General features: G+C 49.3%; 2 protein-coding genes across 3 annotated transcripts in view; both read left to right on the forward strand.

Annotated features, from left to right (window-relative positions):
* The window catches only part of SLC13A3 (solute carrier family 13 member 3), a 93,595-nt gene extending 80,039 nt beyond the window's left edge, over positions 1–13,556 (forward strand). For both annotated transcript variants that reach the window (XM_033433853.2, XM_004272942.3), the window contains 3 exons: positions 7,869–8,030; positions 10,521–10,658; positions 11,944–13,556. In XM_033433853.2, the coding sequence (XP_033289744.2) occupies positions 7,869–8,030; positions 10,521–10,658; positions 11,944–12,120 (477 nt within the window). In that variant the 3' untranslated portion in view covers positions 12,121–13,556. The remainder of the gene's footprint in view (positions 1–7,868; positions 8,031–10,520; positions 10,659–11,943) is intronic.
* An 8,223-nt stretch (positions 13,557–21,779) lies between these two features.
* OCSTAMP (osteoclast stimulatory transmembrane protein) lies at positions 21,780–24,930 on the forward strand (the record flags this gene model as incomplete). The annotated part of the gene is given in 4 exon segments (XM_004272995.3): positions 21,780–22,967; positions 24,070–24,412; positions 24,453–24,571; positions 24,574–24,930. Coding segments are annotated over 4 exon segments (1,803 nt in total), but the record flags the coding sequence as incomplete, so codon positions are not given.
* Positions 24,931–25,006: the final 76 nt, after the last annotated feature.

The raw sequence follows: 25,006 nt of genomic DNA on the forward strand, positions 1-25,006 counted from the left end.
ACTTGGTGTTACTATTAATGTTATTCTAGAGGGCTCTGTGAGCACAGGGGCAGAGCCGGGACTAGACTGAGGCGAGTGAGGCACTGACAGAGCAGAATTTCCGGAGGCACGCAGTCTCAACACAGCCAGCCCTGCTCAGAGGAAGTGCAGCTTCAGTGTCCAACATGTGTCATATTATCTCATTGAATCCTCACACTGGCTCTCAGGGTTGGGGAATATTTATTTTTTTATTTTTTTTTATTTTTGGCCGTGTTGGGTCTTCGTTGCTGCACGCAGGCTTTCTCTAGTTGCAGCGAGCGGGGGCTACTCTTTGTTGCGGTGCGCAGGCTTCTCATCGCGGTAGCTTCTCTTGTTGCGGAGCACGGGATCTAGGTGCGTGGGCTCAGTAGTTGTGGCTCATGGGTTCTAGAGCGCAGGCTCAGTAGTTGTGGCGCACAGGCTTAGTTGCTCTGCAGCATGTGGGATCTTCCCGGACCAGGGCTCGAACCCATGTCCCCTGCACTGGCAGGCGGATTCTTAACCACTGCACCACCAGGGAAGTCCCGGGAATATTTTTATACCCATTTTCCAGGTAGAAAAACCGAGGCCTGGAAAAATGAAGCAATTCTCTTAAGGTCATACAGTTGCCCTCTGCTTAAGGGGTGGGGTTCGAACTCCAGTCCGTCTGATTTCAGAGTCCAGCCTCCTAACGGCTCAATCTTGAGAACTTCCCAAGTGCCAGGCACCTCAGGAAGCACTTTGCAAATACTGACTCTGTTAATCTTCAAAGACACAGTTGAAGTAGATACTGTTGCTGTCCTCATTTCCAAGATGAGGAAATGGAGGCAACTCGAGGCTAAACAAGTTGCCTACTTTTGTGCAGCTAGAAGGCAGAGCTGGGATTTGAACCCACAGCTTATGAAGCTGGGCCCCACCCCACCCCCCTAAATTTCTCCATGTAAGCCGAGGTATGAGAGGCCACAGCCAGTTAAGGGTCAAATGGGAAATTAAGGTAAAGGAAACCTGAAATTACTTCTCAAATTGCTTACTTTTTAAAATTCGGTTTTGTGTTTGCACGGCAGAAATAGAGACACAGATGTAGAGAACAAACGTATGGACACCAAGGGGGTAAAGTGGGGTGGGAGGGTGGGAGTGGTGGGATGAACTGGGAGATTGGGATTGGCATATATACACTAATATGTATAAAATAGATAACTAATAAGAACCTGCTGTATAAAAATAAATAAAGTTCAAAAAAAAAGAAAGGAAAATTCAGTTTTTTAAAAAATTTATTTTATTGAAATAAAGTTGATTTACAATGCTGTGTTAGTTTCTGCTGTACAGCAAATTGATTGTTTTATATATATATACACATTCATTTTCAAATTCTTTCCATTATGGTTTATTACTGGATATTGAATATAGTTCCCTATGCTATACAGTAGGACCTTGTTGTTTATCCATTCTCTATATAATAATTTGCATCTTCTAATCCTAACCTCCCAATCCATCCTTCCACCACCCCTCTCCCCCTTGGCAACAAGTCTGTTCTCTATGTCTGTGAGTCTGTTTCTGTTTTGTAAATAAGTTCCTTGTGTGTCATATTTTAGATTCCAAATATAAGTGATATCATATGATATTTGTCTTTCTCTTTCTGACTTCCTTCACTTAGCATGATAATCTCTAGGTCCATCCATGTTGCTGCAAATGGCATTATAAAATTCAGTTTTAATTATCAGTTTCAAATAGTGTTACGGAAACCCAGGCTTGGGATCTGAGTACCTGGATTCAAATCCGAGCTATCCTACTCCTTGCTGGGGCCCTTTAGGCAAGTTCCTTAACTCCTCTGGGCACCAGTTTTCTCAGCTATGAATGGGCTTGAAGTTCTTACTCTATGGGGTTGTTGGGAGTAATTAAAGAAGAGAGTAAATGAAGGGATACACCGCTAATAGGAGCCAAGAGCTCCCTGTGTGTTCTCTTGAAACATTCACTCCATGGTGATTGCGGGTTCAGCTTCCAGGAGGCTGACTCTGAGGCGGGGATTAGTGAGCAGGCATTAGGCTGTGCCCTGTGAAAGGGAGGGAAGGAAGCAGGAGAGGTGGGGAGACTCCGCCCCAGGAGTGGTATAACCTCGGGCAGGACAACTTCCGGTCTGAGCCGGTCCCTCAGGGGCTGACAGTGAAGGCCGTCTGCTGCCCGCACTCCCTGCGCTGGGGCAAAAGGCCTTCAGAGCCCCGAGAGCGGAACCATCACGCTATGGACCCCACACCAAGGCCACACTGAAGGGGGACCGGGGGGCACATCCAGCTTCTCTACATAGCTACTCTTTTTATGTGAAATGTGTTTTTATTTTGTTCATTTTTTTCAATAAATGACACATACAAAGGTACAGACTTCAAAAGGAACAAAAAGGTGGATGAACAAAAGTACTGTTTTTGTCTCCATTTTAGGAATCCTGAGGACCAGAGAGGTTAAGTGACTCATGCTAGGGAACACAGCTCATAGGTAACAGAGCTGGGCTTTGAACTTGCATCTGTCTGACTCTTCTCACTATTCTCACTATTGCCTCCTACTGGGGATGTATCAGGGAAGGCTTCTGGGAGGAAGTGGCATGTTAGCCATGGCCTTGAGGAGGCCATGCAATGCAATGGTAGAAAGCATGGGTGGTGGACCCAGACCATCTGGGTTGGAGTCAATCTTTCACCTCTGAGCTGTGTGCCTCCATTTCCTAATCTGTAAAATGGGCATAATAATGGTGCCCATCTCATAGAGTTGTTACACTTATTAAGTGAATTAATACATGTGGAGAACTTAGAACATAGCCAGACATAGTTGTTTATTATGATTAGATATTACGGAAAAGGGGAGGTTCTTGCCCTGAGCAACTCGGTGGAAATGATGCCATTTATCGAGATGATATGAACCTCGCCTCATGCTGAGCCTGACCTGCACCCCAAAGGCTTCTCCAAGCTCAGGGAGTGGTGGACAAAGACTGGCTCTCAGTGGGCCTGGCTGCAGGACCGCTGAGCATGCCGGGAGGCCAGTCTGGCTCCTGGCCCAGCCTTGGGCAGCTGGCCGCGGTTTCTGTTCAAAAAGGACTTTGTGTGACAGCTGCTCCCTCCCCCAACCCCTGCTCGTACCATCCCCCCACAGGCGGCCTGCTGCAGGAGGGACCAGAGTGCTCAGGGCATGTCCTGCTTCCTAGCCCTGCCCAGTGCCCTCGCCAGGTCACAGCCAGGCCTCCTGGGGCTTAGAGGCCTTTGCACTGGGACTGGACTCCCACCTGCTGGTTCTGAAGGGCTGGAAGCAGATCCCAGTGCTTGCTCTGAGCTTGACCACTTGATGTCCTCACTGCAGGTTTCTCCTGCTGCAAAACTGCCCATATAATTAGACTCTAGTCTGATGGCTTGACTTGGCCTACACACGACAGCCCCTGCCTACCTTCCTGATGTCAGCTCTTACCTCTATCCCCTCGTGGGCTCCCCTCCAGTCCCATTGGCCCCTTAAAGTTCCTCAACCACACGACTCATTTGCACCCCAGGACCTTTGCATCTGCTTTCTCTCTGCCAAATGCTCTTGCTTGAGATCTCTGTGTCCTGACCCTCAGGTCTCGGCTCCAAGGTCACATCCTCAGAGAGACCATCCCTGACCACCCTGTCTAAAGTAGCATCTGCCCTTCACAGTCACTCTCCCTCTTATCACCCCACTTATTTCCTTTACACCATACCTACCCCCAAGTTATCCTGTTCATTTGTTTGTTTATTGGTATCTCTGTTACTAGAATGTAAGCTCCACAAGGGCAGGGACCATACCTGTCTTATCCCTTGCTGTTCTAAGCATCTAGAAAAGTCCTAGTACATAACATGATCGTGTAATAAATATTTGTTGGACAAGACCTACAATATGGGCTGTTTTGAGGACTGATGACATGATGGATGGCAAGTACCTAGCAGAGGGCTGATACAGACCAGGTGTTAAAACCAGCAGCCTATGTCAACCTCACCACTTTCCTTGTTATTATAATTTTACTGTCTCATAAAAAAAGGTCTTATTCTGACACCTTCACTTATATCTCTTTTAATCTCTACCCACAATAAACTTATCTACAAATATATTCAGTGATACAAGCTTGGTATTAAATCAGGGTGGAACAGACCCTATAGGCAAGTAGAAACGTGTGTATTCTCCTGAATCCCTCATTTCCTGCTGGAGAGTTATCTTATTATTATTGTTGTTGCTGTTGTTGTTATTTTATTGACAAGGTAGACTGATGAAGTAAGAGCCAGATCCTGGGCTCAAAATTCCAAACTTAATTGACTTATCTGGGCAAATCACAACCTCTTTGTGCCTCAGTTTCTTCAACCATAAAATACAGATAATTATACTACTTACTTCATGGAGTTGTTTCGAAGATTAATAAGTTAACATTAACAAAATACTTAGAAGAGTGCCCAGCACAGAGTGAGCACTATATTAAGTGTTTGTTAAGTTAAATAAATAATAATAAGCCCTATTCAGTACTTACTGTATAGAGGAATCATTTCTACCTGTACTCATTTAAGCCTCACCACAATCCCTTGAAGAAATCAAGGAACAGAGACGTTCATTAATTTGCCTAATGCCACACAGCTTGTAAGTATTACAGTGGTTTGAATGTTCACACATGTGCATAAAGTCTTCCTCCTTTCCTTTAATCAAATTGACTGGGTCTCTCTACCTAAGAATTCTTATACAGAGTTGTACACACACAGCTGAGCCTATTGTGTTTTATGAGGATTTTAAAGAGATTTTCAAGGGTTTTCTATTGAGATTTCAACTTTTTAAAAAAGAATTATTTATTATTTATTTATGGCTGCGTTGGGTCTTCATGGCTGCGTTGGGTCTTCATTGCTGCGTGCGGGCTTTCTCTAGTCGTGGCGAGCGGGGGCTACTACTCTTCGTTGCGGTGCGCGGGCTTCTCATTGCGGTGGCTTCCCTTGTTGCGGAGCCGGGCTCTAGGCGCACGGGCTCAGTAGTCGCGGCTTACAGGCTCTAGATCGCAGGCTCAGTAGTTGTGGCTGGCGGCTCTAGAGCGCATGCTCAGTAGCTGTGGCACACGGACTTAAGTTGCTCCGCGGCATGTGGGATCTTCCCGGACCAGTGATCGAACCCGTGGCCCCTGCATTGGCGGGCGGATTCTTATCCACTGCGCCACCAGGGAAATCCCAGAGATTTTAACTTTAAACATTCCACTTGTACCATAACACCCTCCTTTAAGATCTGACCCTACTATATGTCAGAGAGATCAGGGAGAGAGGACCTCCTGGAAATGGGAAAGGAGGAGGAAGAGGGGGCAGCTCAGCCTCTCCCTCCCATCCTGCGATGTGGCCTCAGGTACCTCTTGGCAGCTGTGGGGGCTATAAGGAGCACAGTTTGACAACCACAGCCTGGGGCAATTTCTGAGTGTTCCGCCACCTCTGACATCTCGTGACTTGATGCCACCAATGGCAGCTGGCATGTTTTGGGCACTTGCCCGGTGCCCAAGCACTTTTCTAAGTGCTTTACAGATTAGCTCCTTTTATCCCAACAATAAGCCTCTGGGACAGGGACTGGTACATCTCAGTTTACAGAAAAGGAAGTGAGGCACAGAGAGGTTAAGTTACTTGCCCAGGATGACACAGCTAGAATGGATTAAGGTTGGGGGACAAACTTAATCTGATTCCAGAGCCCTTGTCCTCACCCCCTGGGCATGCTGCCTCTGACCTTGCCTGTTGTTGGTCCTGGAGTCCCTGGGAAAACCATGTGGCTGTGTGTTTCCAAGGAAACAGAGCTTCTGATTCGAAGGGAATGGGAAAGGGCAGGTGAAGCCCGTTTGAGTCCCCTTGAGAGCAGCTGGGGGGTCTCCTCTCTCTGGAAGCTGCCAGGCCTCCCTCCGGCTACGGAAGCTGAGCCAGGGCCCTGAGTGGCTGCTGGGACGCTGGCTGGAAGCCTGGCACCCAGAGGCCCGGCTACAGGGAAGCTCTTGGCTTCTCATTCATCCAATTCATTAATATTCCCTCTCTCCAGCCACTCTCCATTTAATTGCACACACGCTGTCGGTCTCTTTGCCAGAGCTGTGGCCTCTGGGAAAAACTAGTGGACCCATTTTTCCCTGCAGTGTTCCCTGGGCCAGAGGAGGGGCTGGGGCTCGACTCTGCCGTATACTATAATTTCTAAGCTATCAAACAGTGCAGATATGAAAGAAGCACCTTAATTTTATAAGGTCTCTTCTAGGGAAAACCAGCATGTATTATTCATTCCTTGAAGGTAACTTTTAAGTCATATCGTAGCGACAGATGTATTATTTTATTTATGTAAAAACAGAATACTGCATTCTAGAATCCACTATGAAAGCTTAATTTCTGGAATAAGCAGCAAATTTTCTATTAAATACAGAAGAGCATAAATTGTCTCTGATAAACCGGAGTTTGTTGGTACCAAAAGATACTGCGTAGACATACAAGTGTATGTCTACCATAAAAGGGCTATGGTAGACATACACTTGATTCTAAATGTTAGGGGTCTAATCCAACTCTGCCCTTGATCAGCTCCTAAGCCTACAGCTTTGTTATCTTTGTTAAGAAAACGACCTACAGGCAGCGCCCTTGCAGCTTTAATGAGATATTGCTGCATGGCACCACCAGGGGGCAGCATCGAGCACAATTTTACATCAGTTTTTCCTCTTTGGGGTTTTAATGAAGGTGCATTGGATTCCGGGTTGTTAAGGATACATTTGAAGTGGTGAGGACAGAGGTGGGGGAGAGTATCATTATTAAATACTCGTAAGTACAGTAATTCCTGGAGAACTCAGCAGAGAGAGAGCTCGGAGATAATTCTGCAGCGTTGGTGGCAGGTGTAGTCCGGAGCCAGGGAGGAGACAATCGACCTTGTCTTTTTTCTGTCCTGGAGGGCAGTGGTCCGCTCTGGGCACTGCCCTTCATTAAGAGGTGCAGTGACAGTCTGGTGTATCCAGTGGAGGGTGCCCAGTGACAAGGAACTCTGCAGGAGAATGTTAGTTTACTGACGTACGTGGCCCTGAGTGCAAAATACATCTTAGTCACTATTTTGGGGACCTTGAGCAAATCACAAAAACTTTGCCAAGTTAGGGTTCCTTCTCTGTAACACAGGGAGGAATGCTTACCTTGCTGGATGGTTGGGAAGAGTCAGGGAGGTAATGCAGGCAGGTGCCTGGTACCCTGTAAAGCCTCAATGATGGTGATTCTTATGATAAGGAATAGTATGTTAATAATGTTAGTGTTTATGGTACCACCATTGTAATACTCATTATAAATATCCTTATTATTGATAATCCTATTCATTGTGTTGTATTTGATATATATCTGACACGTTTCCTATTATATATGATATATATAATATCTTGTATATATTATATATTTGGTATGTATTAATACATAATAATTATAAAATTAATATTGAATATTTTGTATAAATGTGTTAATATTTTTGTAATTAGCAACCATCACTGGAGGAATGAGAAGATTTAGCATGCAGGGTCCAGTTCCCCTCTCCCACTCAAGTTTAGGGGGTCTCACAACCAAATGGATTATTTGGAGAACCAGATGGATTATTTGAGGATCCAGGGGTTTGGGCCCTGGGCCTGTAGAGTATGGAGTACAGAGCAGCTCAGGAAGCAGAGAAGCTGGCTGAAGTCCAGGCTGGAATATGTGACCTTGAGCAGGTGACTTACCCTCTCTGAACCTCAGTCAACCCGTATGTGAAAGAGTGTAGTTGCCATCGCTGTGGCCAACCCTAACCCTCCCGCCTTGGCCCAGGCTCGGCGGTGGAGGTGGGGGGGCAGCTGTTGGAGGGCGGAGGGGTGAAGAGGTGTCCTTGCTTCCTCCCCTCTGCAGGAGTCGGGGCTATCCGCGTGGATTGGTGGGCAGCTGCACCCCCTGGAGAAGGTGCCACCGGCGCTGGCCGTGCTGCTCATCACTGTGGTTGTCGCCTTCTTCACGGAGTTTGCCAGCAACACGGCCACTATCATCATCTTTCTGCCTGTCCTGGCGGAGCTGGTGAGGGTCCATATAGGGTCCTGGGGCGGGAGGGAAACACCTCTCCCCAACACAAGCTCAGAAATCTCTTTCTCGCTCCTGGGAACTCCACCAGGAGCCACAGCTGGTCATTGCTCTCGTCCAAAATGCATGATAGCGTCAGAACCATGATATATATTTTTTAAAAGAATACTGTTTTTTTCTTTAAGAACTGCATAAACAGAGTAAATATTTTCCAAATGCACCAAATTCCCTCCTTTGGGAAAAGTAACCCATGGTGACGTGGAGAGTTTTCTAGGAAAATAGGAATTGCCAAATATGGATTAAGAAGAAGTAGAAAATCTGAGTGGACAGATAACCTTAGGAGAAATTCTAACGGTAGGCAAAGCTCTAGCCTCCCTCTAAAGCAGGGTTTCTCAGCACTATTGACATTTTGGGCCAGAGAATTCTGTTGTGTGAAGCTGTCCTGTGAGTTGTAGGACGTTTAGCAGCATCCCTGTTCTCTACGTACTGGATACCAAAGGCATCCCCCCTAAATTGTGACAATCCAGAATGTCTCTAGACATTGCCAAATGTCTCCTGGGGAGGCAAAATTATCCCCAGTTGAGAATCACTGCTCTACAGATCACTAGCCCCAGAGGGATGTCTGAGGTGAGAGCTAGCAAACCTTCAAGGAACAGATAGTCCCCACTTACCCCCAGTGTTCCAGAGCACAGAAAGATCGAGAAAGCTGTGCAATCAAGGTACAAGGTTAGCAAAACCCTGACACCAAAAACAGAAGGAGAGCAAAGGAAAAGAAAGTTATAACTCAATGTCGCATGTAAACAAGGATGCGAGTAACAAAATGGATCCAAGGTCATATGAATTCTACTAGAAATTTCAAAACTGATTAACAGACACTATCAGCATAGTTTTATATTTAAGTAGACTAAAGAAGACCAAACCCTATGATTATCTCAATATACACCAAAGTGATCAGATTAAATCGATGTTGCAAGTATATGCTTTGTATGCAAACAGTGATATGCCAGGCACACTATCTGAATCACTTTTTGCTTTTTATTTATTTATGCATCAATTTATAATGGATATCACACTGTATTAGCACACACAGATACACTTTACTCTTTCTCAATGACTAGAGAATATTCCATTATGAATCCATAGTTGCTGATTTTATTTAAGCAATCTTCTACTGATGAACACAGAGGTTGTTTCCAGCCTCTGCTATTTCCCAGCAATGCTGCCTTGGCCTCTCCTTGTCTGAGCACCTTTTTATACGTAGATACATCTAGATCTCCAGAACTGAGATCCCTGGGTGAAAGAGCATGTGCATTTACAATTTTGTAAGAGATGGACAAATTGCCCTCCCAAGTGTGGGAGTGCCATTTCCACCCCCACCAGCAGTGTGGGGTAGGGGTCCCCGTAGCCCTGCTAAGTGTGATTGGATTTAATCACACCCTTCCCCAGGATCTGATGGATTGGGCAATTGAGAGAGATGGGGGTGCTCTGGGAGGGAGGAGGGAGAGCAGACCCAGTCAGGTCTGCAGGGGCAGCTTTTGCTGAAGAAGATACTAGTAAATGATTTATTCTTCTAAACGTTGCTTATCATCAAAATCAAAACATTTTACATGCAAGGGGGTGATCTTAGTGCTTTTTGAGAAAATGTATATGCTTTGGTTCACAAAAATTCCCTAGAGGGGCCAAAAAATCCTTACCTTAAAATAAAATGCTGGCGAAGTGATCACCATGAGTTACAGGTGGACGTGTCATTCGGGGGAGGTGATGAACCGGTGGTCTGCTAACTGAGGCCAACCCCCAGACACCTTTGATCCACACGGTCTTAGAAATCTGGAAATGAGTGCTGACGGTGCTACCGTGAGCTCTCTTTATCTCTGAAATCCAGTGAGGCCCCAACAAAAGGTACCCAGAGGCCAGCTGTTTGGATCGTTAGGCTGAGAGAAGGACCAGGCAGGGGACTTGAGATTTTTTAGAGCCGTGATTCTCCAGATGTGGTCTCTGGACCAGAAGCATCAACATCACCTGGGGGCTTGTTAGAAATGCAAATTCTTGGGGCCCCCCCTGCCCTAGACCTACTGACTCAGCAACTCTGCAAGAGGTGGCGCGAGCGCTCTGGGGGTTTAACAAGCCCTCCAGGTGATTCTGATACGCACTCAAGTTGGCAGAGGGAGTGTTCTAGAATAATCTCCCCAGCCCATCCTCCCTGACGAACCTGCATGTGCTTGGAATGTCGCTAACCTAGGAATGTTCTCTCCATATCTCCCTCCATCTGGTTCTCTTCTTGTCTGTCTGTCTCTATTTCTGCCTGTGTGTCCGTTCTGGCCGCATTTCTCTCTGTGTGTCTTTAAATCCATCTTCCCGTTTGTTTCTCTCGTTCTCTCTCACTCGCCAATCTCTCTCCATGCATCTCTGTGTCTCCACCTGTCTCCATCTCCCGTGTGGCTTCTCTGTGTTTCTCGGTCTCGGTCTGTCCCGCCCCTGCTGGCCCAGGCCATCCGTCTGAGGGTGCACCCCCTGTATCTGATGATCCCCGGCACAGTCGGCTGCTCCTATGCCTTCATGCTTCCAGTCTCGACACCCCCCAACTCAATCGCCTTCGCCTCTGGACACTTGCTGGTCAAAGACATGGTGAGTCTGGGCACTTCCTAGCAGAGGTCCAGGGAGGTGGGTGGACGCCAGGGGTGGGCAAGGCAGCAAGGCAGGACCTGTGCTTCCCCCAACATCCCGCAATTTCTGAATAGGTCCTTCCGAGTGGGACCAGAAATACACCTTTTAGCAAACACTCTGAGATGATTCTTATGCTTAGGCAACTTCAGGAAGCACTGCCTCGGTGACTACTTTCCAAAGTTTGCTTCAGAGACTAGGGGCTTCCCCCTCTCTCTGGGCAGCGCCCTGTCTTCTGACTTGTTTGGCCAAGCGCTCTGTGCCCGGTGGCAGCGTCTCTAGGAGAGGAGCAGCGGACCACACCTGGGACTTAGGGCCGGGCCTCGGTGCCCAGCCTGCTGGAGAGGAGACAGAGGCCGAGGGTCGTGGCAGTGGCGGGGGACCTCCAGCTTTCGGCAGGGCCCCCCGCCAAGGCTCCCCTGCTAAACCGGCTCCTGTCCCCTCTTCTGCCTGCTTCCTGCTGCCCTTCCCCCTCCACTGGCTGCCTGGGGTGTCTGCACCATGGGTGCTCAGGGACCTAAGCTTCGGGGTCCTAAGCTGGTACAACTGAGATGGGGGAATCTGCTTAACCAGTCCTCAACCCACGCAGGCTCTCCAGACACAGAGTTCCCCCAGGACAGATGGAGACAGTGAGAGACAGAAAGAGATCACAGAGCAAAGAGACAGCAGGGACCCAGGCAGACAGACGTTCATCCACTGTGGGTTCATTCACTGCACAGCTATTTGCTGAGCACATTCCATGTTCTGGGCAGGGGGTTGAGCAGTGTAGGGGAGACACAGGCCTGCCTCTAAGGAGGTTGCCTTCTATGAGGGAGACAGTAAATGAAAAGCAGAGGGTATGTTTACTGATCAAAGCAGATTATTTTTAGGTTGTGTGATCCTGGGTGAGCCCAATTCTCTGAGCCTCATTTTCCTCTTCTGTAAAATGGGAATAATGATGATGATGATAACAGCCCTCACAGGGTTGCTTTCAGGGTAAATTACATAGCTCTGTGACAACTGCATGGCACAGTGCCTGGCACCTAGAAACCGCTCAGTGAATGGGGACATTTTCAGCTCCTTGAGGGTCAGCCTAAGGCGTGTAAAGACGGAAGGGTCTTGGGTATCGGCCAACCTGGGTTTGTGTCTGGCCCCATCACTTCCCAGCTGTGCAGTCTTGGGTGAAGGGCTTTCTGACTCTGAGCCTGGGCTTTTCCAGCTGTATAATGGGCCTCGAGCAGACCCCCCCTCACCCTGGGCTCCATTGCAGGCGCGGACGGGACTCCTGATGAACGTGATGGGCGTCCTGCTGCTCAGCTTGGCCATGAATACTTGGGCACAGACCATCTTCCAGCTGGGCACCTTCCCGGACTGGGCCAACATCCACATAAGCAATGTCACAGCACTGCCATCCACCTTGGCCAATGACACATTTCAGACCCTCTGAGTCCCCCTCAGGTACTCTCTTCGGGCTGGGCTCTCATCTGCTGCCAGGACCCTACAGGATGATCAAGCAATTCTTCTCTGTGATCCAGTACGCAGCAAGCGAGGGTGCGTTCCAGTGGTCCACTTGGGTCCACAGTCTCGTTTTCTAGGATACCTTCTCCTCTGTCATGCAGTTCAGGGTGCAGCTACCTCCCAGATCTGCTGCCTGAGCAACAAGCTCCTTTATCTCTGAGCTGTTCTGTGGTTAGGATGCAAGAAAGCCCAATTTCAGCAACAAGAAGCAAATCTGGAATGGCGTTTGTCTTGAATAGGTAGGGTGGGAAGCACAGCTAGCATCCCTCACTGACTACATGAGTTACCATCTGGAGAGACCATCTTGCCTTTAGAGATCACCTTCCTTCAAGAGACTCTGGGGCTGCTGTGTCCCAGTCCAGCTGTTCCAGCTGTTCACAGCTGGTGTGCGCTCTGCTTGGTGGGGGCCAATTCTCTGCCAGTTATTCAAATATCACCCCTGCTGATACCCAGCAGCCAGGGGTATTTTCAATCCCTGGATACAGGGGGAGGGACAGATGACATCCTGAGGACATGGAGATCGTGCAAAGCCTCCTTGCTGCTTCTCCGGGCTCCCGAGCGCACAAGAGGAGTTCTAGACCTTTCTACCCAAGCTTATTAGGATTTTCCTGTTCAGTCTGATTCAGTGTGGCCACAGTTCCAGGGTCAGGCCAAGTCTGGGCCATGCCCTCTCACAGGTGACCCATGGCCCCTCCAGCCAGGCCCCTTCCGCACGTGGCCCACAGGGGCCTTCGTGACTGCAGGCTTCTTCCTCTTCCAGGAGCTGGTCTTTACCTCCCTGCCCCGACCTGAAGCGGTAAGCATGTTTGATTAGCAAAGGCCACATTTTCAGGGGTGAGAGAAAAGTCAAAAGATAAATTGGGGCCTTGTAAGAGGTCAAATGTCTCAGGCAGGGAAACACCATAATCCTCTTCTACAGACGAGGACAACTTAAGACTTCCCCTGAGCCAGTGGCTGGTGGGGCCTGTCCTAGAGGATCTGATCCCTCCTTGCTTCAAGTAGGAACATCTCGAAAAGGCACCGGCTGAGGGGCCCAGAAAGCTCACCTCCCCGACTTCCTATGCCTCTGAGGGATGAGGTTCCCCAAGCAGCTCGGGCTGGGAAGCAGCACCCAGGGACTGAACTTGTTCTTGAAACAGCACAAGTGAGTCATGGATGTTCCCCTGGGAGCAGTGGGGAGGAGGGAGAATGGGCTCCCTGTCCTTCCCGTGGGGTTACTTCAACATTTAGTCACAGTTACAGCCCTATTGGATGGGGCAGTGGAGAAATTCATTCACAGAGAAACCCAAGGGGCTTATAACCGGATGAATGGTGATTTCAAATACTTCTGATTGAAAATTCTATAAAATAAAGAATGTTAATCAACCCTGGGCCTGGAGATTATTTGCCTTTGTGGCCATAAAAGAGCTTCAAAGCCCTAAGTTCTGGAACTGGGGGTTTCACAGAATTGACCTCCCTGACCTCACTTCCTTACTGCTCTCCCCTCTCCACTCTACTCCAGCCACATACTCAAACTCTCCTGCCTCTGGGCCTTTGCACATGCTGTTTCTGTTACCTAGAACACTTTGCTCCCAAATATATGCTTGTTTCTCACTTTATTCAGGTCTCTGCTCAAATGTCACCTCCCCAGAGAAGCTTTCCTGACCATCAAGTCTAAAATATCACCCTCATTACTTTTTATCCCCTTATCCTGCTATATTTTTCTCCTTAATATTTAGTCAGGACACTGTATTATTTACTTTCTTGTTTATTAACTTTCTCTCCCTCTAGAAAATAAACCTATGAGAATACAAACTTTATTTTGTTCAGTGTTGTAACTCCAGTTCCTAGAACAGTTTCTGGCACATAGTAGATGCTTAGTAAACATTTGATAAGTAAATCTATACTAGAATTTATGAGAAAGCAAACTCACTCTTCAATCTGGGGTCTGTTTGGCTCATTTCTTTATTCACTCATTCTTCCATTTATTCATTCAACAGTATTTATTTAGAATCTGTTACGTGCTAGTCCACTGTCCCCAGCCACATGGAAATTAGCCCTGGAGACAGGCAGTAGGCAGGTAAACAAATAGGTAAAGTGACTCTGGGTCATAACGTGGGCTAAGAAGAAAATGAAACTGGCCAATGTGAGAAACCTATGGCTATGTTAGCTATAAAGGCTGTGTTAGCCAGGGTGGTCAGGGAGGACTTCTCTGAGGAGGCGGCCCTGGGCTGAGACCAGTAGGAGTCAGCCATGTGCTCAAGGTGGTGTGGGAGGAAAGGAGATGGCAGGGGTGGTACAGAGTCATTAGAAGTTTACCAAGGACTCATCTGGAATACACAAGGAATACCCAGAAGCCAGAAGAGACAAAAACAAAACACTTACCTGAGGCTGCATAACAAATCACCCCAAAGTTCAGGGCCTTAAAACACAACACATTTCTGTACTTGGTCAGAGTTCTGCAGGCCTGGTTTTGTCTCTGCTGTACATGGTGTGGCTGGGGCCACTCAGCTGGGGGTTTAGCTGGCGCTGGAAAGTCCATGGTGGCTGTGGACCCTCCAGGGTCACGTGGCTTCTCCAGGAGTCCAGCTTGGACCTCTGTACGTGGCAGTGGGCTTCTCAGAAGGCAAAAGCAGAAGCTACAAGTCCCCTTAAGGCGTGGGCTTGGGAGTCCAAGAACGAACGTCAATTCTGCCACATTGTATTGGTCACATCAGGTCACAGGGTTAGCCTGGTTCAAGGGGAGGGAAATAACTCCACTCCTTAATGGGAGGAGTGCCATCCACATACAGGGCAGAAGATGGCTAGCCACCAACTTTGGAAGCCTTCCACCATAACACCCAAGAGAAAATGGGGTGAAAGTTACGAATATGCCGTCCTGAAAAGAGATATGTGAGTGGCCAGCGGGTTTATAAAGAGATGCTCAGACCACTTGTAATCAGGTAGGTGCAAGTTAGGCCACGGTTCGACAACATGCCAATCAGACTGACGAAAACTAGAAAAGTGGACAGTGAGTGATGGTGAAATGCGAGGACACAGAAACCCTTGTTTTCTGTTGGCGAGACAACTATTACCGTCAGCCTGGCAAGCAACTTGGTAGTAATTGGGGATTCATTGTCTGCGTTCCTATGGCCCATCCTGTTCTTGGGCTTATATCCCAGCAAAACTATCCCATGGGTCCCTAAGGAGACAATGTAGGAGGATATTCATGCCACAGTTGTCTGAGGTACCAAGGAGCTGGAGGCCACCAAGGTGACCATCACTGGGGAAGAGGGGCATTTAAATAAAACATGGAGGAAGCACACCGTGGAAACATGGCCACAAGCAGACGCGATGAAATGTGGAGTGATAGCATGGACACGGACAGACTCCGGCACGAACGTCAAAGAGAAGTGCAGGATCATGTGGGCAGAGGAATGGAAGCTGTGAGGGTAAATGGGGGAAAAAGGTGAATAAAACTCACTCCTCGTTGAGCGAGGAGTTCAGTAAGCTGCATTGGACAGCCGGCTCCACCCATAACATCTGTATGACCTTAAGCAGGCCCTTTACTGTTTGGACTTTGGTTTCCCCATCTGAGAGATGAGGGTCTAGTTACAAGGTGTGGGCAGGTGGTCACTTATGGAAACCACAAGAGAAAGCGTAGACCCTGGTGGTGAGAGGAAGGGCTTAGTCATGGAGAAGCACCTCTCAGCCCGGGGTCTGCAGGACAGCTGCTAACCTGGAGCTGGCAACTTTAGTCCAGGGACACATCCAGCCCTTGATGACTTCACAGGGAAGTAGCTGCCCTGGGTCTTCCTCCCCTCTCTCTCTCTCAGCTCTCCTGCTGGGGCTCCCCAATGGGCAAACACAGCTGTATTGATGAGGGTTCTCCAGAGAAACCGAACCAACAAGATGTGTACGTGTGGAAAGAGTTGCGGTTCGAGCCCAAAGGCAGCCTGCTAGCAGAATTCCCTCTTGCTCAGGTGAAGTTGGCCTTTTGTTCTTTTCAGGCCGTCAACTGATTAAACGAGGCCCACCACATTATGGAGAGCAATCTGCTTTATTAAAACTCCATTGATTTAAATGTAAATCTCATGTGGAAACACCCTCACAGAAAGATCCAGAATAATGTTTGATCAAATATCTGGATACCATGGCCCAACCAAGTTGACACATGAAATTAACCGTCATACCAACAGAAGCCAGAATGTAAGGGAGTCCTTTGATGCAGCCAATCCAGGTCCTCCTTTATCATTTTTTTGTATTAATTACATGTTAAAAGGATAATATTTTGGATGCATTAGGTTGAATAAAATATTTTATTAAAATTATTTTCACTTTTTTAATGTGACCACTAGAAATTTAAAAACTTTCTATGTGACTCACATCATTTCTCTAAGAGAGCACTGCCTATCCGATAAGACTCTAGCCACCTCTCCACATTCTGAAGCCAACTGGACGGTGGCAACATTCTACCCCCACAAGCTGTAAACTTCAATGACTCTAATATTCTATGGACCTCTGATTGTGATTCTAGAACTGAAGACTTACCACTTCCTCTTCATGTTCTGTCTTATGGCTCTGAATCCTCCACCCAGAATTCCGCTCAGCAAAGCTCATTCTATTTTTGATGATTCAGACACTCCTTCCGGATGTTGTGGGCTTAGGCTCAGGCCAGCCTTATATAGGCAGAAGTGACTGCCTGTATGTGCTGAGAAAAGCCAAAAATATCTTCTGTCCTTTCCCTCCCTATGCTCACATCCTCCCAGATCTTATGCATCCACTAGAGGCCCTGGGGAAATGACCAACATGTTCCTTAACCAATCAGCTCCCTTGTGCCAGTGCAGTAACTAAGCAAATGCCGGTGTTTTCCAGGACTTTTCCCTCCGACTAGCACAATGCCCTGAAGTTTCCCGTGTGATGGGACCCAGGCCACGGGATCTGGTCCAGTGGACATCATAGAGGCCTGTAAGATCTGGTCTGAGAAGCCTGGGGCTCACTCAGGCCAAACTATCAGTCCAGGTTGGAAAGAGCTGGCCTGGAGCATTTATATATTGTTTACTGGGCATTGAACATACATTATCACATTGAATTCTCAACCCTAAGAAGCACGTACTAGTATTCTCCTCATTATAGCAGAGTACATCCAAGTTCAGAGAGGGACAGTGTCTTTCCCAAGGTCACACAGCACAGCAAGTGGCATAGCTGGCCTTTGAGTGAAGTCTGCCACCTCCACCCCAGGGACCCTGCAGATCAGAGGAACAGCTAGACTGCTCCCTGCATCAGTCCTACTGAGGCTTCTGTCAGAACTTGTAAACTGGTGGCCTTTATGCTGGCTTTGCCCCACAGACCTACCAAGACTGGCCTGCACGAGGGTCTTTCACTTTTTAAAAATACTAGCTTTTGAAACTTGGAGGCTTCTACATAAAATTGGGAATGACTGGCATCTTTGGAAAAACTGGCCACCCTGGTAATGTTGGGCCTCATTTTTGAGGGGCTTCAACCCCTAGCTGGAGCAGAGTGGAAGCCACCCTTTTCGAAGGGCCTCCACATGGCAGTTCACCGCTGTTTCCACCTGGCCCTCTGCTCCTTACCTTAGGTGGCCCCTGCAGGTGCCTGCATTTCCTGCTCTTCGTCTACTCTGTGTGCCCAGTTCTTTGCAGACTTGACAGTGGCCTGGCTTCCTAGAGCGGCTTGTGATCCAGGGAGGGTGTTAAGCCCTCTGAGGACTACAGGTGTCTCATCCAATGGTGTGACTATGAGAATGCCACTTCCCTTATCTGGGCCATGGAACACGCTCCTTCAGGCCTGAGCAAGTGACCCAGGCAATGTCCTTAGAAAGGAAACGACAGGGAGTCTGGAATACTGCCTAACTGTGCCCCCTGCCCCAGTTCATCCTGTAGGGTGGGGGGCTGGGGGCTCAGGAGAGGCCTCCTGGCGGAGGTGGTCCTGCTGGCAGTGATGGGGCACAGAGACACTGGGGTGTAGGGGGGAGGAGGGTCTGCTTTCCAGGAAGGGATTGGCTTTCAGAACAGCCCAGAAGCGTACCTGCAGGGCAGTGACTGCGGCAGAGCCCACAAACAGAGAATTCACGTTCACTGAGTGCCTGCTCTTGGCAGTGCCAGACACATCCCAAGGTCAATGTGAATCTTGTGAATACTTCCCTCCCCACCAGTAGGGCCCAGTGGCTGACCAGTAAACTCTGGAGCAAGGATGCTGACTATAAATCGTGGCTCTACCTGTTACTACCTGAGCGGCTGGGTTAAGGGACTTAAGTCTCTGGATCTCAGTTTTCTGAACTAAAGAATGGAAATAACAGTCCCTGCCACAAAGGGTTGTTGGAAAAAAAAGATTCAGTGAACGCCAAGAGAAGCTATGTAGCAGCGTGCCTGATACTTAACGAGTGCTCGATACATGTTAACTGTCCTTATCCTTACGCTCTTTTAAGAGGAGAAAACTGAGACAGAGAGGCAAGGTCACCTGCCCAAGGTCACACAACTAGGGAGGGACGGAACTGTGATTGGAAGCCAGGTCCATGTTGGGATAAAGACAGGAAGGGAGCTGAGAGGGAGACCAGAGTCCCTGACGATTGGAAAGTCATAGCAGCGGTCCAATTGTCTCCTGTGGGTTTCCACCCCCTAAGAGTTAGAGATCACACTCTTCTGGGGGCACATAACTACGCAGGGGGAAGGAACATGAAGCCGAGCTGAGTTCTAGCCCCAGCACTACCGCTAATGAGCTGTATGGCTTCTCTGAGCCTCAGTTTCCTCCTCTGTAAAATGGGACTAATTCTACCTTCCTGCTATCAGGATTAGAGACTTTGCTTGGAAAAGGCCTCTTCTCTCCTCCCACACCTTCCACTGGCTCCTGCCTGCCGGAAGAGGATGAGTCAGCTTGCCCACCCCCCTGGGAGGTGGGCCCAGGCAGGGCGGGACAAAGCCAGCAGAGGCACTTAAATCAGGGCAGAAAAGCAGAAGTGACAGTTCTGGTCACTTTTGGAGGACGGAATTCCCCCCACTTCCTCTCCACTTACCTTCGCTGCCTGAGCCCGCCTGCCCAGATCCACTGCTGTTCAGGGAGCATGAGGGCCCCCCAGGAGATAGCTGAGCATCTCGTCAGGACCGGGTAGGTCTGGGGACCTGGACACTGGGGGCCACAGGCAAGAAAACAGTCAGTGGTCAGGCCTGATGGGTATGAGCTAGGTCTCAGTCTCTGCCATTCCCTGGCTGTGTGACCTTGGGTAAATCCTCACCTCTTTGAGCCTCAGTTTCCCCATCTGCGAAATGGGAGTAATAATAATGTCTACGAGACTGTTGTGAGAATTGAATGAGAAAACGCATGCTCAGGGCTTGCCGTCGTGCTCGGCTCAGAGTAAGCTCCCAACGAATGGCAGCAGGTTCCTTAGCATTTACCACATTCAGCACAGACCTTGGCACCCAATATGACTTAGAATTGCTTTTCCATTCCAATGTCATTCAAATTATTAGCTATCATTTTAACAGCTACCATGTTTCAAATATGAATTATACAGTAGAAGGGAGTTTAGTCCCAAATTGTCAGCGGGACTGGGAAGACCCTAATTCATCACCTCTAACCTCAAGTGGGTCCTCAATGCCGCCCAGCATGTATCTAACTTCCCGAGTTCATTTACTCTCCCACTTTCCTGGCCACCTATGTTATACCTTCTTCTTCGCCTTCAAATTTCCATCATCTCCTCTAGCATCCTCCCCATCAGTGCTGATCTGCCTTCCTGCTACCCTGAACAAACAGAAGTAAACATGCTACAGTCCACAAATATTTATGGAGCACCCACTATACATCAGACACTATTCTAGGTCCTTGGTATTTATCAGTGATCAAAAGAGACCAAGTCCCTGCCCTGGTGGAATTGAGGCTCTAGTGACAGGTAATAGCTGACATGGTACTTCCTATATGCCATGACCCTATGAGGTATCACTTTTATGCACCATTTTACAGATGAGAAAACTGAGGCACGAAGAGGTTAAGAAACTTGACCAAGGTCACACAGATGGTGAGTGATGAAGCAGGGATTTGAACCCAAGCAGTCTGGAGGTCACGCCCTTAACTATTGCTCTGTTCTGTGTATACTGGTTGATACTGATACATAAGTACGCACACCTTACCTGTCCATTCACCATCACCTGTAACCATTTCCTGTGCCTTCCCACCTGCTACTAAGGATGAACAGCCCCTGCTCCTTTCTAAGACCAGCCCCAGTTTCCATGCTCTCAATCTCACCCATGCCACTCACTGAAGAATGTCACACCAGCAAGCCTCCCTTTCATCAATGTCTCCCCTCTTGATTGGATCCCCCATCTGCAAACATGCTCAAGTTCCTCCATCCTAAAGGAACTTGGTTCCATTTCCCATGTCAACTACTACAACATTTCTCTGCACCTTTACTGCAAAAATGACCTGAAACCGTTGTCTGCGCTCGTGCCTCAATTTCTTCTCCATCCAGCCTCCCTTGGGTCCACTCTAGTGAACAAGCCACCCATCTGCCCTGGTCCAGGTCACCAGTGACTTCCACGTGGCTAAATCCAATGGTCATTGCTCAGCTCTCATCCTTCTTGACCCACCAGCAGCACTTGACACGTTTGCTCACTCCCTTCTTGAAACATTTCATTGACTTGGCTTCCCAAGCTCCACAGTGCCTGTATTCTTGGTCTCCTGGGCTGGTTCCTCCTCATCTCCCAACCCATGAACCCTGGAGTGCCACTAAGCTCTGTCTTCGGAGCTCTTTCCTTTCCGTCAGCACACGGTCTTAAGGAATCTCATCTACCCCCATGACTTTAAATACCGTCTATCAATCCACAACTCCCAGCTTTATATCTCCAGCCTGCTCTCTCCTCTGAGTTCCAGATTGTTTCCAATCACACATTCAGCAACTCGCAGCTCAAATTTCTGACTGCCAGCTGAATTCTTCCTCTCCCCCCTCCACCCAAACCTGTTTCAACCACAGATTTCCCATCTCAGGAAACAACACCTCAGTGCTTTCAGCTGCTCAGACACAAAACCTCATTGTCATCCTGAAGCCCCCTCTTTCTCTCACACTCACAACCAATCAGTCTGCCAATCGTGTTGGCTCTTCCAGCAAAACGTATCCAGAGCCCAACCTCTTCTTACTATTCCTCTGCTATCACTCTTCCATGGAAGCTCTATGAGGCCAGGAATTCTCCTCTGTTTTATCCATTCCTATTTCTCCAATGGCTAGCACAGAGTAGTTGCTTAATAAATATTTGTTGAATGAATAAATAAGAGTACAATAGAGGAGAAAAGTTCCTCAGAGATCAACTGGTCCACTCTTCCCATCCTCTAAATTATAGAGGAGATACTGAGATCCATAAAGAAGGAGTGTCCAGGGTCATACTGAGCTGACCAAGACTATGAATTCAAGTGAAAAAGCATCTCTCCCCATTTCTCTCTCTCTCATCCTCTCTCTTTCATTTGTGCTTCTCTCTCCATGACTCTTTCATTCCCTTGCACCAGTTGCCCTCACAAGACACAAGCAGCCCAGGTATTCATCCTCTCATCCTCAGGAACTGCATGGAAACTAGTTCTTCCCCGACAACTCAGTGAGAATAATCCTGGGGAAGGCTCTGATTGGCTCAGCTTAGGTCATGTGGGTTTGGGGTGGGTTACTCTGATTGGCCCACCTGGGAGGAGTGCCCGCCACTGTGGCTAAAGGGGTGGAGCCTGTTGGCAGTTGATGAGTTTGTAGGGCAGGGGCATTGGGCAGACACACAATGCCCCAACCCTCCTGATAGAGGCTCCCCCTATTTCCTTGTGTGCAGGTGGAGATTCTGGTACCTGGGGCTCCACAAGGCCCTTGCCCTGCTGCAGGCCGCCTGGGTTGTCTTCTCCCAGCCTGTCCCAGCCAGCTGTGGCCAGCTGCTGACCCAGCTCCTCCTGTGCGGTTCCCTGGCCATTGCTGCCGCGGGTCTGACCTACTATGGGCTGGTGTCCCTGCTGCTTTATCCTCTAGGGCCCTCGGCCATGGTGGCCACTGTCTGTGGCCTCCTGGCCTTCCTGGGCCTGGGACTGGTGCCCCCCGCCCGCTGTCTGTTTGCACTCAGCGTGCCCACCCTGGGCACGGAGCAGGGCCGCCGCCTGCTCCTATCCTGGAGTACCGCCACCCTGGCCATTGTCGTGGTGCCCAACATCTTGGCCAACCTGCACGCAGCTGGGCAGGTGCTGAGGTGTGTCACGGAGGGCTCCCTGGAGAGTCTGCTCAACACCACTCACCAGCTGCACAGAGCCTCCCGGGCTCTGGGCCCTGACGGCCAAGCAGGCAGCCAGGGCCTGACGCTCCAGGCCCAGGGCGATGGCTCCGCCTTCCGGCTCCACGTGTTCAGGGTCACTCAGCAGGTCCTGGAGGACTTCTCCGGCCTGGAGTCCTTGGCCCAGGTGGTGGCCCTGAGGACCCAGCGGGCAGTCACAGGGCTCTTTATGCTGGGCCTCCTGGTGGATTCAGCCTGGTACCTCCATCGATACCTGACTGACCTGCAGTTTGATAACATCTATGCTACCTGGCAGCTGGCTCAGCAGCTGGCAGAGGTCGGGGCCACGCACCTGGTGGCCTCCCCACCAGCCTGGCTGCTGTGGGCGGCCCGGCCAAGGCTGTCCCAGGGGGAGCTGCTGAGTTGTCTCCTAAGGCTGGGGCTGCTTACCCTGCTCCTGATGGCCACAGCTGTGACAGTGGCCGTGGACCATGTGGCCTTTCTCCTGGCGCAGGCAGCCGTGGGCTGGGCTCAGCAGCTTCCCGCTGTGCCCGTCACGCTCACCATCAAATATGATGTAAGTGCCGTGACAGGAAGGTGGGCACAGAGTCATTTCCTTGAGGGAGAGGATAGGGTTTGTTAAACCCTTGACTCAAAATTGAATTTTACTTGCCTTCGAGTCGTGGTGCTTGGATACGCTGTGGGATCCAGGGGCTTTGGCAGACGAACCATGTAATTCTCACGACAGCCTGAGGCAGTGGGTTCTGTTTTCACCCCTTATCGCAGGTGAAGATACTGATACCCAGAGATATTAAAATAATTGGCCCCCCAAGGCCACTCTTCACACGTCGCAGCATATCCCAGCCTCATTTTTCTCACTTGTACAAACTGGATCAATCCTCCTTAGCCTACAAGGTTATTGTGAGTCTTAACATGTGGTCGTCTCTAGAAGTACCTAGGCGGCCCCATACCACATGGGAGATGTTTAATAAATAGTGACTATTATTAATAGCTCACATCTGTAGATAACAGACTGGAGGAAGACTTAGGAACAGCCCACGGGCCAATCCTGCCAGCTTCCTGTTTTGTATTTTTTTTGCGGTACGCGGGCCTCTCACTGCTGTGGCCTCTCCCGTTGCGGAGCACAGGCTCCGGACGCACAGGCTCAGCGGCCATGGCTCACGGGCCCAGCCGCTCCGCGGCATGTGGGATCCTCCCGGACCGGGGCACGAACCCATGTCCCCTGCATCGGCAGGTGGACTCTCAACCACTGTGCCACCAGGGAAGCCCAGGTTCCTGTCTTTTAAATGAGGCTGCTCATGGACTCATCCTCATAAAATTGTGCTTACTTGATGGACTAGAACGTCTGAAGTTTCGCTAAGGGCTCAGAAAAGAGTAAATGCCCTTAAGCATGAATTGGTTTTCTCTAAAGTGTTCCCTGCAAAGAGTAATAACAACATAAATAGCATTTGTATGGTGCTTTTCATTCCGTAAAAAGCCTGTTTCAGATTCCTGATCTCAGTTGACCCTCCTCAAAACGGTCAGATTTTGCGCCCATTTTGCAGATGAGGACAGGGAAAGCTGGACCCGTCCAGACCCACGAGCATCCAGATGTGGTGGGGGGCAGGGAACGGCTGGGGTGTCTCTCTGCTGACTTTGCCTTTTTCTCCTTTTTGAAGGCTGCGTACACCATCCTGGGCTTCATCCCTTTCCTCTTCAACCAGCCGCCTCTGGAGAGCCCCTTCCTCTCTGCCCACAACTCCTTCCAGTGGGAGCTGCGCTTCATCGCCCCTGGCTGCCCGCTGCTGCCCCCCCGGCGCCCGCACACAGCTGCCCACCTGGCTGCAGGCGCCCTGCAGCTCGTCGCTTGCTCCACGGTCCTCCTGGAGACCTACGCCCGGCGCCTGAGGCACAGCATCGCTGCCTCCTTCTTCAAGACCCAGGAGGCAAGGAGGGTCCACCACCTTCATGCCCGGCTCCAGCGAAGATATGACAGGCACCGAGGCCAGCAGCTGGCCCCGGGCACTCCATACCGCTCCTGAAACCCGGGCGGGGCAGCAAGCACCTAGAACGGCTAGACAGACCTGCTGGATACCTGGAAGGACAGAGAGCAATGGCGCCGAGAGGAAAGCACTTTGGAGTTGCCCAGACCTGAGTGGTGACCTTGGCCCTTCTGCTGCCTCCCCTGTGTGACCTTGGGTAGGTCGCTTCACCTCTCTGAGCCTTGGTTTCTATAGCTGCATAAGGACTGCGTAACAACAATTAGTGTGACCTACTTTGCACACGGGAATGTGTTAAGGGCGGAATGAGATACTGGGCAGGAAAGGCCTGGATAAACAGAAAAGGACGATGCAAAGTGAAGACAGGCTTCCTCCGGCCGGTGCCAGGTGTCTGTCTAGGCTTCCGTCTGCACAGGCTGCTGTACCTGGTACATGGAGACTTTGCACTCTGACTGTGTCTAAACGCCCCTGGAACTTATTTCTATGTCTCTGAATCTTCTGAACTTATTTATAGTCATTAAAATTTTCTTGATTTTATAAATAAATGTATTTATTAAATTCTAAATTAGATTGTTATTCCTTTGCTTCAAATTCCTTCAGGGTTTCCCCATCTAGG

Source organism: Orcinus orca, chromosome 16, assembly GCF_937001465.1.
Source record: "Orcinus orca chromosome 16, mOrcOrc1.1, whole genome shotgun sequence".
NCBI classification, from domain to species: Eukaryota; Metazoa; Chordata; class Mammalia; order Artiodactyla; family Delphinidae; genus Orcinus; species Orcinus orca.